The 21,366-nt window shown below is 44.2% G+C and overlaps 1 protein-coding gene across 2 annotated transcripts in view; it reads left to right on the top strand.

Annotated features, from left to right (window-relative positions):
* The window catches only part of LOC135512632 (paralemmin-1-like), an 80,883-nt gene that overhangs the window by 48,635 nt on the left and 10,882 nt on the right, over nt 1-21,366 (top strand). For both annotated transcript variants that reach the window (XM_064934856.1, XM_064934855.1), the window contains exons 2-5: nt 1,538-1,583; nt 4,607-4,687; nt 17,422-17,543; nt 20,617-20,725. In XM_064934856.1, the coding sequence (XP_064790928.1) occupies nt 1,538-1,583; nt 4,607-4,687; nt 17,422-17,543; nt 20,617-20,725 (358 nt within the window). The remainder of the gene's footprint in view (nt 1-1,537; nt 1,584-4,606; nt 4,688-17,421; nt 17,544-20,616; nt 20,726-21,366) is intronic.

Below are 21,366 nucleotides of genomic sequence, written 5' to 3'. Positions count from 1 at the left end.
ATTGGACAACAGTTGTAGCCTACTTACACTGTAAATACACTATACCTATCTACATATGTAGCTACAGTACCAGGTAAATACTGTACATAGGTTTTTTTGGGGCACTTCATGTAAAGTGGGACCATATGACTTTCACTGTGTGTTAATGTGTTTTATTGTGTTTGACTGTGTGAATATGTGGCCGCACATTTTTGTGGCCTGAATATCTGGAATCAATTAGCCAAACAGGCGCTTGAGAAACATTGTCAACAATAGGCCTGCAGCATATTATCGCCTGACATCAGTATTTTCTTTGTTCAATGACCCTTGTTCCAATTTCTTTCTTCCTGTTCCATGAGATAAATGGAATTACCTCGTGTGGTGATTGGTGACTGTTCGTGCGCATCCTTATTTCCCCACAAAGATATCGAAATGAGAACGTGTGAGGGGGACGTTCTACAGAATTATCCGTGGTATCTATTTTATAAGTCAATAGTTCCTTTAAGGTGTTGGTCATATGTATTTTTATGCTTTTCTTAAGTCAAAGAACTTGTGTGGGTTGTGACAAGTCGTGCTGTTGCCAATGAATCAGCGATTTGTGTGGTCGTCATTTTCCGGGCTTCATTCCACCTATTGAGTCCTATGCACGAGCTGTTACTTTCTTTGCTATAGTATTTGCTTTTTATTCGGGGGGGGTCAGTGATGTGAACTAATTGAACGGACCTAATTCAGCTATAGTCCAGCAATGAACCATACACATACAGTATTGCATATACAGTATGACTAGGAGTCTACCCAGGAAAGGATGTGTGTATGAAAGCTGATCTGCACATGCTCTGAATTCCTCAGGTATGAAAGCATCGACGCATACATATGTTTCCTCTCTAGTAAAATGCTTGACAGGCAGGAATTAGATATTACAACTGTCAATGGGACGGGAGGATGAAATCCAGATTTCTCTCTCTCTCTCTCGCTCGCTCTCTCTGTGTATGTGTGTGTGCGCGCGTTTCAAGTTTCACATTTTATTTGTCACATGCAGTGAAAAAATGAATATATCCCAAATACCTCCTCCCTATCCTTTCTGCCGTGTGTGTATCATTGATGTCCTTCTTCTTTCGATTTATTAGGTCTTACTTTACTGTCTGGTATTCATTTGAACGAATGCTTTTGCAACATTGGGTTACCTCTGTGTGTTTGAAACCGACGGAGAGAGAAGGAGAGGGTGGGCGATGTTCGTTCATGCCTGTTTGTGAAATTAAGTTAATAGTTTGTAATTAAGGTAACCAGGGGTTTAAGGAATGCAACCTGGCCTTTCCCATACATCTCATTATGTTTTAAATGCAAAGAGACCCATGGTATCCAAGACCACAAACCTGTAAGGCTGGCTATTTCTTAGAATGATGTCTTCACGGCCAATTGTCTTGTGGGTTTTTTGTTAAACAAGTTAACTAGCTCTCTCTCTCTCTCTCTCTCTCTCTCTCTCTCTCTCTCTCTCTCTCTCTCTCTCTCTCTCCACCCCTCCCTCCCTTTCTCCCCCCCCCCTCTCTCTCTCTGGCAGGATGTCTGAGGGGCTGTCACAGCAGGAGAGACTCCAGGCTATAGCGGTAAGTGATGAGATCCTCCTGCCATATGTGGTTCACAACCGTTACACTCTCATGGCCAAAACACTTACTATACAGTATAATGTACACAGCGCACTCCGACATTACTGAGCAGCGAAACGATTGCAATTAATATGTTTATATACAGTAGTAGATGGACTGGTTTTGGTTTGATGGGTTTGACGGGAGATTTCCTGCTCCACTTTAATTTCCGTCTCGAAGCGTTCCACGAGCGTATCCTTTTTAGTGGCTTTAATCATTAATGCCAACCGACGGGGAAGGAGAAATAAAACCTTTTGATCCCAAAGCCCATGGCTTTCAGCGTCTTCCTCTGAAGACACCCCCAACTCTCTCTCTCCCCTCTCTCTACTCTCTCTCTCTCCTCTCTCTACTCTCTCCTCTCTCTCTCCCCTCTCTCTACTCTCTCTCTCCCCTCTATCTCTACTCTCTCTCTCCCCTCTCTCTACTCTCTCTCTCCCCTCTCTCTACTCTCTCTCGACTCTCTCTCTCCCCTCTCTTCCCTCTCTTTACTCTCTCTCTCTCCCCTCTCTCAACTCTCTCTCTCCCCTCTCTCCTCTCTCTCTCCTCTCTCTCTCCCCTCTCTCTACTCTCTCTCTCCCCTCTCTTGACTCTCTCTCCCCCCTCTCTCTACTCTCTCTCTCTCCCCTCTCTCGACTCTCTCTCTCCCCTCTCTCTACTCTCTCTCTCTCCCCTCTCTCTCCTTCCTCTCTTTCTATATCTTTATTGCACGCACACACACACACACACACACACACCCTATCACACACACACACACACACACACCCAATCACACATACACACACACGACCCTCTCACACATACACACACATCCTACCACACATACACTCAAACTTCCCTCCATTTTGTTCTTTGGTCTTTTGGTTTTAGTAAGCCACAGAGAGGGGTAATGCAGTCTCTAATGCACCAATCGATCTGCACACACACACACACACACACACACACACACACACACACACACACACACACACACACACACACACACACACACACACACACACACACACACACACACACACACACACACACACACACACACTCTAATCGATCTTTAAAGATTTTGCTTCATTTCATTTCTCTGCCGTACCTCTCTATTTCTCCATCTCCCTCAATTTGTCTCTCCTCTCAGTTTTTCAATTTAATTCTATCCCTTTTCAATAATGCTGCATGGGCAAAACTTACAGAAAGACTGCACAGTTTAAATGGACACTGTAAATAACACAAGTGTCAATGCTAATAACACTCATTTCCCATCATTCCCATCATTCCCTTCCATAATAATGATAAAGTCTAAGGCAACTTAATTCAGTTATTCTTCCCACGTGGGAATCAAACCCACAGCTGTAGTTTTGTGAGCTATGTGCTTTAACCAACTGCGCCACTGGGCCAGCCATCTTCCTTGTGCCCTTGGTTCCCCCTTCTATTGTTGGGACAGGTCATATCATTCTCTCTTCTTCACCACAGTCCACTGCTTTCAGATGAAGCTTTAGCTGATGTGGCAGATATACTCTCTCTCCCATGTACCATGTTGGAGCCAGGCGACAGTGTGTGTGTGTGTGTGTGTGTGTGTGTGTGTGTGTGTGTGTGTGTGTGTGTGTGTGTGTGTGTGTGTGTCTGCAGGTCTTCTCATAGGGCCACAGATAGTGAAGTGAACCTTTTTCCTTGATAAACAGAGGGATGTGGCATGCCCTCAGCCGACTAGGGTGATTGCTATTTACAGCATAGAAAGAGAACAATCCCAAATCAACCCCTAGCCTCTACCACTATGCCCCGACAAAGGCCTGGGTTTAGGGGCGAGTGGATTCTCTCGGATTGGACTCTAGTTGGCAGGGTTGTGTATTGTGTTTCTGTGGAGCTGGCGTCTCTGAGAGGCAGGACAGAGAGGAAGTCATGCCCAGTATGGCCAGACCTTTTAAACATAATACCCTGTCACAATGAGAAATGCACGGCCCATTGTGTCTGTGTGTGTGTTTGCATGCATGTGTTCATGTGCGTGCATCCATTTTTGGGAGGTTGAATATGAAGTACAAGTCGTGTTAGGGCATAAGAGAGGTTAAAGTTAGTCATGCCATGTGTTCCTATAACCTCAAATCAACAATTTCTATAAAACCTTCTCTATTCTCAACATAGAGCACACATTGATTTAGATTAGACATCTTATTAGCGCAATACGAAGTTCAGCCCAGAATGTCCTTTCGTACAACTCACATCCAAATGACAAGCCTAAAGGAGGGGCTCATCACTGTCAGTGATGTCTACGCTGAGGGAACTTGAAGCTTTTCACTTTCTCCGCTGCGGTCCCATCAATGTGGATAGGGGCGTGCTCCTTCTGCTGTTTCCTAAAGTCCACGATCAGCTCCTTTGTTTTGTTGATGTTGAGGGAGAGGTTATTTTCGTGGCACCACTCCGCCAGGGCCCTCACCCTCCTCCCTGTAGGATGTCTCGTCATTGTTGGTAATCAGGCCTACCACTGTTGTGTCGTCAGCAAACTTGATGATTGAGTTCGAGGCGTGCGTGGCCATGCAGTCATGGGTGAACAGGTAGTACCGGAGGGGGCTGAGCACGTACCCTTGTGGGTTCCCTGTGTTGAGGATCAGTGAAGTGGAGGTGTTGTTTCCTAACTTCACCACCATCAGGAAGTCCAGGACCCAGTTGCACAGGGCGGGGTTCAGACTCAGGGCCCCAAGCTTAATCGTCAATGACATAGCACATGCCAAAGTCTGTAATTGTTGCAGTTAAGACCTCTTTAGGAGGAGAGTGTATATGGTTTCCTCTGTACTTTGTAGGGGGAAATGGCCTGGAAAAGCTTATCTCTGTATATTTGGCCCATGCAGGAATCAAACTCACCATCATGTTGTTGCTAGCACTTACAACTTACTTAGGAATCTTCAGGGTTCCATAATCCATCCATCCGTACTATTTACTGTTGGTTTGCATTTATTGTCTTCTCCTCACATACTGACTGTGTTTTTCCTATACTTCAACAGGAGAAGAGGAAGAGGCAGACAGAGATTGAGAATAAGAAGAGGCAGCTGGAAGATGACAGGAGACAGCTCTCTCACCTCAAGGTAAGAAGGAGGACAGGATGGGGCACTGGGGGAACACTGAGGGGCGGATGGGACACTGAGCATCTAGCTGTTGGGTACAGTTATTTTGGTTTCACAGTACAACAGGATTGGTTGCAGGAGTGTTGGAAAGTACAAATATTTTTCACTTTGAAGAGTGCAGTAGTGCCAGCGTTGTCACGGCAACCCCTCAGAGAATTTGGAAAATGTCTTAGCCGTCCGAATCGCTATCTCTTATATCATTTTCATCTCAGACATTTGTGTGTGGTTGTCCTATGGTTGTTTTGCATACAACCTTCCCACAACTATCTGGGAATGGTGCAGGATAGTTTTGGAACATTCTGAGCACATTTAAGGAACTTGGCAAAAAAAGTTATTTTCTTGGTATTTCATTACTTTAATGGAACGTTTCCTAAAAGTTCAATCATGGTTACATTTAATTCGATTTTTGGTCATGTTCTATGAACGTTCTTCAACTGGTTTGACATTGGGAATGTTCTCAAATAGTTCAGAGAATGTTAAGAAACAACATTCTTCTGTGCGAATTTCAGTACTTCAGCATAACGTTTCCTACAGGTTTCTTCATGATTCTATTTAAAGTCATGTTCTCAGAACATTAAGAAAACTTTTTTTTTAAAGACAAGAAAACATTAGTAACATTCAAAGAAAGTTCTAAGAATGTTATTTAAAAACAAATACATTCCATTCTCATTGTCCAAAAAAATCTCTCTATCCTCTATCTCAATGGTCACCAAACCTTTTCTGAGTCAAGATTACTTTCTGAGTCAAAATGCAAGCCGAGATCTACCACAACTTAAAAAACATAAGCCTATGCAACATTAACCAATTAAAAACAGTTATGTAGCAATGAGGCTTGTGCAGTAGGTTATAGGCCCAATACATTATCACTGCATATTGGCTATGCTTGAATTGCCCTGCCAGTGTTGTTATTCTCAGACCGTTTAGAAATTATATTGCACTCTGGGCCTACCGGGTAGGCAGAGTTCTACCTTCAGACACATTAAATGGTTCAACATTGGTACACTTTGCTCGGGCTGCTGAGTCAAGCGCACCTACAACTAACAACGCGAGACAAATAAAAAAAATTGGGGTCTGTTTGAATAGTCTAAATTAAACAGCATTGTATGAGTTTTAAAAACATAGCAGGCCAGCCCCATCCTGGTGGCCCAGTGGACAACTTCCATGGATAGAGAACAGAAGACCACTGACGCTGTGCCACAATCAAAAATACATGTGTTCACATGATTAATGTCTAAGTAAATTCATTTCCATGTCTGTGCTTGGTGTTAACAGTTAAACTAAGCTAGCAGTGTTATTAAAACATTCAGAAAACGTTTTCAGGAAGTTATAATTAAGAAAAACTCCAAATAACCTTTACATTTCATTCAAAACATTTACAGCATTTAGAGAATGTTTTCAGAATGCTATTTTGCCATTTTAATTACCTTCAAATAACGTAAAATGTCAGTTCTCATAACGTTAATAAAACCTCCCAGGAAAACTTTCAGGGAAACATAGTAAAAACATTCTCAGAACCTCCATGCAATCTAAAAAAAGTTCCCAGAACAGGCAAAATGTTCACTTCCGTTCTCAGAACGTTTAAAAAAACGGACAGGAAAATGATGGCTTCGTTCCCAGAACCAATGAGAAACTAAAATCGTACCTTCCCAGTGATACGGTGTGATACGGTGGCTTGAGTATGATGGTTTCCTACACCCTTTCCTTTTAATATTATGTTTATTTATGAGTGCTGCATTGACAAATCAGTTTTTAGAGGGGTACTTAACCGTGCCAGTGAGGCTTGGCAGTGGTTGTGCAAGGAACTGGGCACCAACTCCTGAAGTCTAGAGGAGTAGAGGGGCCCTCTCTATGGAATGAGCACAGCAGGGACCTAGAAGGACTTGGCTGGGGCTGGTAGAATTGAACTCCTGCGCTGGACATCAGTAAAGGATGTGTGTGTGTGTGTGTGTGTGTGTGTGTGTGTGTGTGTGTGTGTGTGTGTGTGTGTGTGTGTGTGTGTGTGTGTGTGTGTGTGTGTGTGTGTGTGTGTGTGTGTGTGTGTGTGTGTGTGTGTGTGTGTGTGTGTGTTAATGTGTGTGTGTGTGTGTGTGTTAATGTGTGCGCGTGTGTGTGCGCGTGTGTGTGCGCATGTGCGTGTGCATGCATGTGTGTGTGTTCAAGGGTCCTGAAAGCACATGGCTGGACAGAAGAGGCCCTATGCTCAGACAGCAAAAGAAGAAGAATCCCTGTGAAAAAAAACCCTAAAAAGTTTGGCTTTGAAAGACATCCTGTTTTGGGGCAAGAAAAAAAACACACTTCCCCTGCTAAGTATGCAGTGCATTGTCTTTCCCTGATTTACTTTCAGCTAGCTGCATTCTTGTATTGTGGAAAGTGAATTTGGCGTTGTTGTTTTTGGTTGCATGGCTTTTTCCTTTTATTCCATTTCGAATATTTGTGGCCTCTAAAACAATCTTTCATTGATTTTCAATTACCCTTCACTTCAATTAGGACTTACCTTTTGAAAACAACAAGAGTAAAATGGCTAGTAAATATAATAACATGTTTATAAGTGCAATCTCCATATTGGATTCTGTTACTCTTCTATTTCCTCTGTTGGTCCATGGATGGATTGAGGATCAATAGATAGTGATCAAGTCTCCACATAGGATGTGCCCCAAATGACAACCTATTCCCTACATATAGTGCACTACTTTTGACCAGGGCACATACAGTAGCGCTCTGGTCAAAAGTAGAGCACTTTATACGGAATAGGGTGCCTTTTGGGACACATCCATAGTTATCGGTAAGGCGGCTAATACAGCTAGCCCAATGCAAGCAGAGAGAGAGCCGGCCAGCCAGAGGGAGATAAGATCCAAAAACTGGACTCATTAGCAGTTTCCATGGAGCTCAACTGTCCAGTCAGCAGACACACTGGACAGAGAGAGAGAAAGAGGGAGAAAGAGTACGGGAGGTAGAGAGAGAAAAAGATGGGGGCAGGTGATATAACAAGAGAAACAGAGGGGGAGAGAGATGAGAGGGAGAGAATGGGTAGGGGATAGAAAGAGAGAGAAAGAGAAACAGAGATGAGAGAGAGACAGACACAAATGTAGAAGTAGAAACAGGAGGGGAGAGAGCGAGGGAGAGGCAGGAAGCTGAATGGTGGGTGAATACAGACCAGTTGCATTCAGCTTTTTCACCTCACTGTCACTCAGCAGACATTGTTTTATTTCTGTTTATTTTTGATTGGTTCAGGTATGTAGATATTATAGGCTATTGGTCCTTGGGGTGGACAACAGGGCTGCAATAGGTTAATGCCCTCCCAACACAATCAATCCAGGAAATGTACTGCAATCCAACTCGTCAATTGGTATTGTGCTGTTATTGTCTATAAAGGTTATTTAGATCCTGAGTTGAGTAATCAAAATTGAAATGGCCCCCGCTACCCTCTTAGAAAAAAAGGTGCTGTCTAGAACCTAAAAGGGTTCTCTGGCTGTCCCCATAAGAGAAACCTTTGAAGAACCCTTGTTGGTTCCATGTAGAACCCTTTCTGGTTCCATGTTTACACAGAGGGTTCTTTACACAGAGGGGTCTACATGGAACCCAAAATGGTTCTACCTGGAACCAAAAAAGGGTTTTTACCCGGAACCAAAAAGGGTGCTCATATGGGGACAGCCGAAGAACCATTTTGGAACCCTTTTTTTCTATGAGTGTATGATGGTCACAGGAGGTAGTAGAACAGTAAAGGATGTCAGTTTGGGACTCAGCACCGCAATATCAGCTTGTCTGTTATTGTTATAATTATTCTGCAAATGTAGTTTCAGTACAACAGCTGTTTTATTATATTTCCCAGTAGAGTCCGTTTAGAAATATGAAAAGGATATTGAGTAGCTATTATTATACAACACTGCTTGTCTGATCATGTTTCATTTGCAGTAAAATATAATAAGGTAAAGCTAACTGCTGGTGGCTAGTTCTGTGCACCTGATCTTTTACAAATGAGTGAAATGCCCAGTTGGTGTGAGAGTGTGTGTACCATATGTGTGTGTGTGCCTGTCAGTCAACATGTCGTGTGTGCACATCTCTCTCTCTGTGTGTGTGTGTGTGTGTGTGTGTGTGTGTGTGTGTGTGTGTGTGTGTGTGTGTGTGTGTGTGTGTGTGTGTGTATTTACGCTTATGCACATATACGTGTGTGTTTATTCACGGGGCATTGTGCTCCTCCATAACAATGGATCAAACACAGGGTACATGTGTGGGAGCTGCTGGGGCTTTGTCCTCTTGCTTCCGACGGGGCGACGGTGTGTGCGTGTGTGTGGAAGGGCGTGAACAGGTGATGATGTCACCCAATCATAGAGCCCACCAGGGGAGAGGCAGGGAGAGTATACGCAGGAGAGCTGGATAAGAGAGAGAGTGAAAGGGAGAGGAGAGAGGAGGGAAGGTGAGAGGGGGGAGAGCGGTAGAGTAGAGAGGATTGTGAAACAGATCGCCTTGTAGTCATGTAGTAACCAAAAAGTGTTAAACAAATCAAAATATATTTTCAATTTTAGATTCTTCAAAGTAGCCACCCTTGCCTTGATGACAGCTTTGCAATTATCTCAACCAGCTTCACCTGGTATGCTTTTCCCAACATTCTTGAAGGAGTTTGCACATATGCTGTGCACTTTTCCTTCACTCTGCGGTCCAACTCATCCCAAACCATCTCAGTTGTTTTGAGGTCGGGTGATTGTGGAGGCCAGGTCATTGATGCAGCACTCCATCACTCTCCTTCTTGTCAAATAGCCCTTACACAGCCTGGAGGTGTGTTGGGTCATTGTCCTGGTGAAAGACAAATCATCATAGCTCTTGATGATTTTTGCGACTGCACTTAAAGAAACTTTAAAAGTTCTTGAAATGTTCCTGATTGACCTTCATGTCTTAAAGTAATGATGGACTGTTGTTTATCTTTGCTTATTTGAGCTGTTCTTGTCATAATATGGACTTGGTATTTTACCAAATAGGGCTATCTTCTGTATACCACCCGTAGCTTGTCACAACATAACTGATTGGCTCAAACACATTAAGAAGGAAAGAAATTCCACAAATTAACTTTTAACAAGGCACACCTGTTCATTGAAATGCATTCCATGTGACTACCTCATGAAGCTGGTTGAGCGAATGCCAAGAGTGTGCAAAGCTTTCATCAAGGCAAAGGGTGGCTACTTTGAAAAATCTCAAATACTTCATGATTCCATATGTGTTATTTAATAGTTTTGATGTCTTCACTATTATTTTACAATGTAGAAAATAGTACAAATAAATGACAAACCCTGGAATGAGAAGGTGTGTCCAAACTTTTGACTGGTACTGTAAATACATCATGTTTTTTTCTCAGAGAAAGGGAGAGAGAGAGAAAGAGAGAGAGCGAGAGAGAGAGAGAGAGAGAGAAAGAGAGAGAGAAAGAGAGAAAGAGACAAACCAGCTTATTGATAAGAGTAAGATGGTTGGGTCATGAGTTGGGTTAGATGGATTTTTCCTGCCTGGGGTTGAATTCATGAATAGTGATATTATTCTATGCTGGATACACTGGCGTGGCATGAGACTCTTTCATTGCTGCAAAAATAACCTTTACCCACATTTTTCTGCTTTTGACTTTTGAAAGAGATTGGGTTCCTATGAACCAGTCCCCTAAATTAACCCATCGGCCAAGGGGAAATTATGCAAATCCATCATTCTGCATTGAGATGATTTCAGCCCATTCCTAAGTGGATGCTATTCATGGCAATGGATTTACATTCACGTTACATTTGAAATAAGTTGGAAATTAACATACAGAGTATTAATGCATGATATGAATCCCGTCTACAGTTTGAATAAGTGTGTGTGTGTGTGTGTGTGTGTGTGTGTGTGTGTGTGTGTGTGTGTGTGTGTGTGTGTGTGTGTGTGTGTGTGTGTGTGTGTGTGTGTGTGTGTGTGTGTGTGTGTGGGTGTGTGTGTGTGTGTGTGTTTAACTATACTTGTGGGGACATTTTGTTAGTCCCCACAAGGTCAAATGCTTTGTCTAGGGGGTTCAGGGTTAACTTATAATTAGTGTTAAGGTTAGGATCTATGGTTAGGTATAGGGTTAAGGTTAGGTTTTGAGGTTAAGGTTAGGATTAGGGTTAGGGTACCTGTTAGGATTAGAGGTTAGAGAAAATAGGATTTTGAATGGGACTGAATTGTGTTCCCACAAGGTTAGTTATACAAGACTGTGTGTGTGTGTGCGTGTGCATTACATTTACATTTAAGTCATTTGGCAGACGCTCTTATCCAGAGCGACTTACAAATTGGTGAATTCACCTTATGACATCCAGTGGAACAGCCACTTACAATAGTGCATCTAAATCATTTAAGGGGGGGGTGAGAAGGATTACTTTATCCTATCCTAGGTATTCCTTAAAGAGGTGGGGTTTCAGGTGTCTCCGGAAGGTGGTGATTGACTCCGCTGTCCTGGCGTCGTGAGGGAGTTTGTTCCACCATTGGGGGGCCAGAGCAGCGAACAGTTTTGACTGGGCTGAGCGGGAACTGTACTTCCTCAGTGGTAGGGAGGCGAGCAGGCCAGAGGTGGATGAACGCAGTGCCCTTGTTTGGGTGTAGGGCCTGATCAGAGCCTGGAGGTACTGCGGTGCCGTTCCCCTCACAGCTCCGTAGGCAAGCACCATGGTCTTGTAGCGGATGCGAGCTTCAACTGGAAGCCAGTGGAGAGAGCGGAGGAGCGGGGTGACGTGAGAGAACTTGGGAAGGTTGAACACCAGACGGGCTGCGGCGTTCTGGATGAGTTGTAGGGGTTTAATGGCACAGGCAGGGAGCCCAGCCAACAGCGAGTTGCAGTAACCCAGACGGGAGATGACAAGTGCCTGGATTAGGACCTGCGCCGCTTCCTGTGTGAGGCAGGGTCGTACTCTGCGGATGTTGTAGAGCATGAACCTACAGGAACGGGCCACCGCCTTGATGTTAGTTGAGAACGACAGGGTGTTGTCCAGGATCACGCCAAGGTTCTTAGCGCTCTGGGAGGAGGACACAATGGAGTTGTCAACCGTGATGGCGAGATCATGGAACGGGCAGTCCTTCCCCGGGAGGAAGAGCAGCTCCGTCTTGCCGAGGTTCAGCTTGAGGTGGTGATCCGTCATCCACACTGATATGTCTGCCAGACATGCAGAGATGCGATTCGCCACCTGGTCATCAGAAGGGGGAAAGGAGAAGATTAATTGTGTGTCGTCTGCATAGCAATGATAGGAGAGACCATGTGAGGTTATGACAGAGCCAAGTGACTTGGTGTATAGCGAGAATAGGAGAGGGCCTAGAACAGAGCCCTGGGGGACACCAGTGGTGAGAGTGCGTGGTGAGGAGACAGATTCTCGCCACGCCACCTGGTAGGAGCGACCTGTCAGGTAGGACGCAATCCAAGCGTGGGCCGCGCCGGAGATGCCCAACTCGGAGAGGGTGGAGAGGAGGATCTGATGGTTCACAGTATCGAAGGCAGCCGATAGGTCTAGAAGGATGAGAGCAGAGGAGAGAGAGTTAGCTTTAGCAGTGCGGAGCGCCTCCGTGATACAGAGAAGAGCAGTCTCAGTTGAATGACTAGTCTTGAAACCTGACTGATTTGGATCAAGAAGGTCATTCTGAGAGAGATAGTGGGAGAGCTGGCCAAGGACGGCACGTTCAAGAGTTTTGGAGAGAAAAGAAAGAAGGGATACTGGTCTGTAGTTGTTGACATCGGAGGGATCGAGTGTAGGTTTTTTCAGAAGGGGTGCAACTCTCCCTCTCTTGAAGACGGAAGGGACATAGCCAGCGGTCAGGGATGAGTTGATGAGCGAGGTGAGGTAAGGGAGAAGGTCTCCGGAAATGGTCTGGAGAAGAGAGGAGGGGATAGGGTCAAGCGGGCAGGTTGTTGGGCGGCCGGCCGTCACAAGAAGCGAGATTTCATCTGGAGAGAGAGGGGAGAAAGAGGTCAGAGCACAGGGTAGGGCAGTGTGAGCAGAACCAGCGGTGTCGTTTGACTTAGCAAACGAGGATCGGATGTCGTCGACCTTCTTTTCAAAATGGTTGACGAAGTCATCTGCAGAGAGGGAGGAGGGGGGGGATTCAGGAGGGAGGAGAAGGTGGCAAAGAGCTTCCTAGGGTTAGAGGCAGATGCTTGGAATTTAGAGTGGTAGAAAGTGGCTTTAGCAGCAGAGACAGAGGAGGAAAATGTAGAGAGGAGGGAGTGAAAGGATGCCAGGTCCGCAGGGAGGCGAGTTTTCCTCCATTTCCGCTCGGCTGCCCGGAGCCCTGTTCTGTGAGCTCGCAATGAGTCGTCGAGCCACGGAGCGGGAGTGGAGGACCGAGCCGGCCTGGAGGATAGGGGACATAGAGAGTCAAAGGATGCAGAAAGGGAAGAGAGGAGGGTTGAGGAGGCAGAATCAGGAGATAGGTAGGAGAAGGTTTGAGCAGAGGGAAGAGATGATAGGATGGAAGAGGAGAGAGTAGCGGGGGAGAGAGAGCGAAGGTTGGGACGGCGCGATACCATCCGAGTAGGGGCAGTGTGGGAAGTGTTGGATGAGAGCGAGAGGGAAAAGGATACAAGGTAGTGGTCGGAGACTTGGAGGGGAGTTGCAATGAGGTTAGTGGAAGAACAGCATCTAGTAAAGATGAGGTCGAGCGTATTGCCTGCCTTGTGAGTAGGGGGAAGGTGAGAGGGTGAGGTCAAAAGAGGAGAGGAGTGGAAAGAAGGAGGCAGAGAGGAATGAGTCAAAGGTAGACGTGGGGAGGTTAAAGTCGCCCAGGACTGCGAGAGGTGAGCCGTCCTCAGGAAAGGAGCTTATCAAGGCATCAAGCTCATTGATGAACTCTCCGAGGGAACCTGGAGGGCGATAAATGATAAGGATGTTAAGCTTGAAAGGGCTGGTAACTGTGACAGCATGGAATTCAAAGGAGGCGATAGACAGATGGGTAAGGGGAGAAAGAGAGAATGACCACTTGGGAGAGATGAGGATCCCGGTGCCACCACCCCGCTGACCAGAAGCTCTCGGGGTGTGCGAGAACACGTGGGCGGACGAAGAGAGAGCAGTAGGAGTAGCAGTGTTATCTGTGGTGATCCATGTTTCCGTCAGTGCCAAGAAGTCGAGGGACTGGAGGGAGGCATAGGCTGAGATGAACTCTGCCTTGTTGGCCGCAGATCGGCAGTTCCAGAGGCTACCGGAGACCTGGAACTCCACGTGGGTCGTGCGCGCTGGGACCACCAGATTAGGGTGGCCGCGGCCACGCGGTGTGGAGCGTTTGTATGGTCTGTGCAGAGAGGAGAGAACAGGGATAGATAGACACATAGTTGACAGGTTACAGAAGAGGCTACGCTAATGCAAAGGAGATTGGAATGACAAGTGGACTACACGTCTCGAATGTTCAGAAAGTTAAGCTTACGTAGCAAGAATCTTATTGACTAAAATGATTGAAATGATACAGTACTGCTGGAGTAGGCTAGCTGGTAGTGGCTGCGTTGTTGACTTTGTAGGCTAGCTGGCAGTGGCTGCGTTGTTGACACTACACTAATCAAGTCCTTCCGTCGAGTGTAATAGTTTCTACAGTGCTGCTATTCGGGGGCTAGCTGGCTAGCTAGCAGTGTTGATTACGTTACGTTAAAAGAACGACAATAGCTGGCTAGCTAACCTAGAAAATCGCTCTAGACTACACAATTGTCTTAGAAACAAAGACGGCTATGTAGCTAGCTAGCTACGATCAAACAAATCAAACCGTTGTACTGTAATGAAGTGAAATGAAAATGTGATACTACCTGTGGAGCGAAGCGGAATGTTGACCGGGTTGTTGAAGTTCTTTTCGGTAGACGTTGGCTAGCTGTTGGCTAGCTAGCTAGCAGTATCTCCTACGTTAAGGACGACAAATAGCTGGCTAGCTAACCTCGGTAAATTAAGATAATCACTCTAAGTCTACACACTCTAAACTACACAATTATCTTGGATACGAAGACAGCAAAGACAACTATGTAGCTAGCTAACACTACACTAATCGAGTCGTTCAGTTGAGTGAATAGTTTCTACAGTGCTGGTATTCGTTAGCTAGCTGCTGGGCAGATAGCAGTGTAGACTACGTTAGGACGACGAAATACGATAGTTACGCAATTATCTTTGCATGCCTGCATGTGGGTGTGTGGGTGCATGTGGGTGTGTTCACGTAGAGGTATGGACTCCATAGAGGTATGGAGTTACTGTATGGCTTTGAGCAACAGAAAAAGAGAGCAAGTCAGACAGACAGACAGACAGACAGACAGACAGACAGACAGACAGGGTGCTTCCTGTCTGTATTTCTATCTGTAATAAAGCCTTTTTGTGGGGGTAAACGCATTTTGATTGGCTGGGCCTGGCTCCCCAGTGGGTGGGCCTAGCTGCCATGTGGGTGGACCTATCTATGCCCTGCCAGGCCCACCCATGGCTGCACCCCTGCACAGTGTCATGTGAAATCCATAGATTAGGGCCTAATGAATTAATTTCAATTGACTGATTATGACTCTCTCATACATTTCAGGTTTTTAGTTTTTGTTGTCCTAGGCTACCTGGCTAAAAAGCTTGCTCGCTTGCCTAACTTCCTTTCATGGGCAACTATGAGCCAGCTAGTTAACATTAGCCTACTACATCTAGCTACATATTGAACTTCCATCCTCTCAGGCCAGAGGCACAATATACAAATTTATGGTTGAATCAGAATCGCCGTTATAATCATTGGCCAGCACAGAAGTTAGGTAAAACAACAAGTCCAAATCCCGATCTCCATCCATGGCTAATTTCAGAAAAGGACAATTTTAGCTAGCTAGCTAGCCACCAGAGAACGACACAACAAAATGCCCAACTGTCATTATTCACTATCTCAATTTCAATCTATCCAACAATGTCACCAACTCACCAATCTACTAAATCACACATGCGTAGTATTAGGTTCATTCTCTGCTCCTTTGATTGGATGGACAACATGTCAATTCAATCACCACATTCTTATTGGCAGACTCGACAGCCTTGGTTTCTCAAATGATTGCCTCGCCTGGTTTACGAACTACTTCTCTGATAGAGTTCAGTGTGTCAAATCGGAGGGCCTGTTGTCCGGACCTCTGGCAGTCTCTATGGGGGTGCCACAGGGTTCAATCCTCGGGCCGACTCTCTTCTCTGTATACATCAATGATGTTGCTCTTGCTGCTGGTGATTCTCTGGTACACCACTACGCAGACTATACCACTCTGTATACATCTGGCCCTTCTTTGGACACTATGTTAACTAACCTCCAGACAAGCTTCAATGCCATACAACTCTCCTTCCGTGGCCTCCAACTGCTTTTAAACGCAGGGAAAACTAAATGCATGCTATTCAACCGATCACTGCCCGCACATGCTCGCCCGTCCAGCATCACTACTCTGGACGGCTCTGACTTAGAATACGTGGACAACTACAAATACCTAGGTGTCTGGTTCGACTGTCAACTCTCCTTCCAGACTCACATTAAGCATCTCAAATCCTAAATTAAATCTAGAATTAGCTTCCTATATTCCAACAAAGCATCCTTCACTCATGCTGCCAAACATACTCTCGTAAAACTGACCATCCTACCGATCCTCACCAAAGCCCCATACACATGTGTCGAATTGCTATGTTTTATCTTGGCCAGGTAGCAGTTGCAAATGAGAACTTGTTCTCAACTAGCCTACCTGGTTAAATAAAGGTGAAATAAAAAAATAAGAATTTAAATACTGCAAAAGCTTTTGTTGGTTGGAGGATGTCCTCCGGAAGATGTCATAATTGCCATGTCGGTCTATGGAAGGGGTAAGGATCACTCGCCTCCAAGGTTTTGTATTGAAGTCAATGTACCTGCCCTCCGGCTACACCATGGCGCTACCCTAGAGGGCAATGTTGAGATTACTATAGATCTTCATTGCAAAACGATGTTTTTATCAGGTATTTGGTGACGTAAAATATATTTGTTATAGTTTTATCGAAAAATGATGACCTTTTTGTTTCATTATTTTACATCTGCATTACAAAGTGGGATTGAAATGAATATAATTGTGATTTTCTTTACTCTGTAATTACTCTGTAATGTCAAAGTGGGAAAAAATTCAATAACAAAAATAGAAAGAAAAAAATGTATATACTTTGATTAGATAAGTAATCACCTACCTGAGTCAATACATGTTAGAAACACATTACAGCTGTGGGTCTTCTTGGGTAAGTCTTAAGGGCTTTGCACACCTGGATTGTGCAATATTTGCCCATTATTCTTTTCAAAATTCTTCAAGCTCTGTCTTCTTCAAGCACACACATACCATGATGCAGCTTGACTGAGTGGCCATACACAAGTTGAATGTATGGAGGACAGAGGAAGGGGTAGTCATTCAAAAATCATGTCAACCCCTATTATAAGTCCATGAAACTTATTATGTGATTTGTCAGGTCAAATGTTACCGCTGAACTAATTTAGGCTTGACTAAACAAAAAGTGTGAATACTTGTGCAGCAACTATTTGAGTTATTTAATTTTGATAAATGTGTTAACATTTGTAGAATTTTCTTTTCACTTTGACATTATGTAGTATTTAGTGTAGATCAATAAAAGAAATCACAACTAAATCCATTTCAATCCCACTTTGTCAATCAACAAAATGTGATGAAATCAAAGAGGGGTGAATAATCAGTGATTGATGTTCCTATGTTCTTCTGTCCTGTCCAGCAAAAATCCCTGAGGGAAAGATGGCTGCTGGATGGAGCTGCTGGCTCGGAGCAGGACGAGGCCAAGAAACAGCTTGTGGAGGACGAGGCCAAGCTCAAGGGTATGGAGGAGAACATCATTAGGTACGTCTACAACCCTGGAACACTGGGGTACCTACCAGTTGCTCTCGGTGATGTTTAAGATGAGGATTATATATTTTTTTTATGAGCACATGGCCTTGTTTCTATTATAGCATATTGGATGACTGTGATTCATATTCCATTCACCCAGCTCAATGTAACATTGATAGGTTTGGGCTACTACATGCTACAACCTACATTGTAGAATAATAGTAAAGACATCAAACTATGAAATAACACATATCTTAAAATAATAAAATAACATTTATTTGGATTTGTTTAACACTTTTTTTGGTTACGAAATGATTCCATATGTGTTATTTCATAGTTTCGATGTCTTCACTATTATTCTACAATGTAGAAAATAGTACAAATAAAGAAAAACCCTTGAATGAGTTAGGTGTTCTCAAACTTTTGACCGGTAGTGTAAGTGCACAGGTCAATAAATGTTGAGTAATCAAGAGGACAGACAGTGACACATTCAATACCGCCTTGCACACTCTTGTCTGCATCTAGCTGATTTGGGCTATAATCATTAGTCCAACAGTTGCAAATGAGAGTTTCTATTGGACAAATTCAGGGATGTTTATCCCCATTTCATTCCGTAGTCATTTTCAACATAGCTAATAGAACTAACATGTTAGTAAACCCGCTACAAACATGCAGTACAGTGTACAGTCAGAATGCAGTTTAGCAGTTACACCAGTGGGCCCCGGTGGCAATAAATTAATAAAACCATGACTTGGAAGTGTAAGGGTTTTCCTCTGGTGAAGGAGAAGCGGACCAAAATGCAGCGTGGTGGTTATTCATGTTCTTTAATTAAGGGAACTAGACATGAAATAACTGACAAACAATAAATGAACGAAAACCTAAACAGTCCTATCTGGTGTAGACACAGAGACAGGAACAATCACCCACAAACACACAGTGAAACCCAGGCTACCTAAATATGGTTCCCAATCAGAGACAATGACTAACACCTGCCTTTGATTGAGAACCCTATCAGACCAGACATAGAAATAGACAAACAAGACATCCAACATAGAATGCCCACTCAGATCACACCCTGACCAACCAAAACATAGAAACATACAAAGCAAACTATGGTCAGGGTGTGACAGGAAGGGAATCCAGGTTGGATAGCTATAGCCAGCTAGCTAACATGGCATCCCTCTCTGTTTGAGCCGGGTTTTTAAGTAGGCTAACTAGCTAGCTGCAGTCGGTAGTTGAGAGAAAGTAAAAGTTTTTTTAAATACTAACAAATATAACTATCTCTCTCTGTTCAACTATTGTCTTTCTCTGTCTTTGAGTTAACTACTCACAACATTTTATACACTGCAGTGCTAGCTAGCTGTAGCTTATGCTTTCAGTAGTAGATTAATTCTCTAATCCTTTGATTGGGTGAACAACATGTCAGTACATGCTGCAAGAGCTCTGATAGGTTGGAGGACATCCTCCAGAAGTTGTCTAAATGACTGAGTATGTCTGTGGAAGGGGGTGAGAACCATGAACCTCCTAGGTTTTGTATTGAAGTCAATGTAGCCAGAGGAGGACGGAAGCTAGCTGTCCTCCGGCTACACCATGGTGCTACCCTACAGATTGCTGCTGAGGCTACTGTAGACCATTGCAGAACAGTGAGTTTTAATCAATTATATGGTGAAGTAAATTAATATATTTAGTATAATTTTATCTAAAAATAATACTTTTTCAAATGTTTCACTATATAAAAAAATATATAAATTTACTGAGTAGGAGTGTCCTCCCCTTCCTCCTCTGAGGAGCCTCCACTGGTACTTACTACCAATAAATGTTTCTGGATTCATTATATGTCTTTATTTAACCAGTCTTTAACTAGGCAAAATCTTCTCTTAATTTATAAAAACAGATACAATCTTGATATCCTATTCTCTCAATATAATTTTGGGATGCCAGCTCATAGCTCAATGTGGCCCAGCATATTTGCTATCAGTGAGATCGTTTGCAATGCTTCTTAGAAAATGTTTAATAAGTTTAACTCTTAGCAAGAAAGGAGTACAGATATAGGATTTTAATTTGATCACTATGTTGTTGATGACAATTTTCCTGCACACTAGGAAATGCAAACTTGTAGTGTATTTGAAGTTTAAATGTATCAACCCCATGCAAAAAAAAATCCATTAATTATAATCCACATAATATTCACATTTCCTGTTGCTGCAGGATTATTTTCCTGCTTTTCCTGTTTATTTTTCCTATTTCACACGTGTGTAGTAATACTGGAAATGTGTTTTTTGCATACCCACTCTCCCTGAAACACCCTCAGAGAGCGTGATCACAGCAACCATGGGGCACATCGACAGATTTTTCACCTTGTCGGCTCGGGTACAGAAAGAAGACCCAGTAGCCAAGAACAGACCAGCCTCCCACCACCACCCCTCCCTCCTCGCTACAACCATTTTCTTTCTCACTCATAGCAAAACAGTGTCATCAGTCTTCTTCCCCTGGCAATCCAATTCGCTAATTAAATTCCCCCTGGCTGCTATAGTGCTGGCTGGCTATTGGGGCTCAGACTGGGGCAACATTGGCACTAAACTGGCACAGCACCCAATGAGCAATGCAAGCGTACAATTGCCGGAGCTAGGGAAAATGCGGAATTGGAGAAAGCTAAGGAGAAGCTTTTGTCCATTTCCCAAATAGGCTCTTAATTATGTTAGATAGGCCATAGTGAGGAAGGACAGGGAGGTTGTTTTGGTATTGAACAATACCAGGACACTTAAAGAAATCGTTCACGGTTTAAGGGGGGGGTCGCTAATATTTTTCTTTGATTTTGAACAACTCCTTATGCACTCAGCTCATTTATTTTAGACCAAGAACAAGTGCATCTGTAAAATCTGTAAAATCATCTTCCCAATGGATGAGCACTGTTGCCAAAAATAACAAACATTTTAAATAGACAAGACAGAAATCCAAAACTGCTGTGGAATGCTACGGCTCGTGAATGCATGATGTGCATGACTTGCCAAGCATTCTCACACTGTTTGTGTGTCATTGACCATGTCTGTGTGTGTGACTGATAACATCTCTCTCTGTTCTGCAGAATGGAGCAGGAACTGGAGGTGCTGGAGACGGGCGTGTCGGCGACCTCTACCAAAGAGAGCCTGACAGACGCAGCAACGAAAGAGGAAGCCAAGACAGCAGACAACAAAGTGAGTCTCCCTCGCCTCCTACCCCTCCAAGGGCAGCTGGACACAGCAGGTCCACCGCACACACACACACACACACACACACACACACACACACACACACACACACACACACACACACACACACACACACACACACACACACACACACTGTTAGAGACAGGAGTGGGGAGTGTGTGTGCGTGCGTGTGTGTTGAGGGGGAACGCTTGAAGTAGGGGGAGTAGGAGATGGAGGAATCAGAAGGGAGGGGAGAGGTTTAGGAGGCCGACGCAAGCCTTGGGCACATCGGAAAGTGAAAAAGCCCTGTCAAATCAAATCAAATGTATTTATATAGCCCTTCTTACATCAGCTGATATCTCATAGTGCTGTACAGAAATTTGTGTGTACAGTAACTGCCCTTGTGATAAACTGACAGTGGCATCTCCACTTGAGCAAATGACATCTCAATATTATGCCATCAGTGATATCATTAGTGACGGTCCGGATGGGCCCGGAGAGACAGACACTGGGTCTGACAAGCAGTGTATGGGGAACAGTTGTTGACAGGAGGGAGACTCTTGTCCAAAGGGGAAGTTCATATTGACAGCACACACTGGGCAGCTTTTAACATGCGGGTTTCCTAGCAACGTCTAGAAAAGATGCT

The sequence above is a fragment of the Oncorhynchus masou genome, chromosome 24 (genome assembly GCF_036934945.1).
Source record: "Oncorhynchus masou masou isolate Uvic2021 chromosome 24, UVic_Omas_1.1, whole genome shotgun sequence".
Lineage (NCBI taxonomy): Eukaryota > Metazoa > Chordata > Actinopteri > Salmoniformes > Salmonidae > Oncorhynchus > Oncorhynchus masou.
This window is presented reverse-complemented; position numbering and strand designations above follow the sequence as displayed.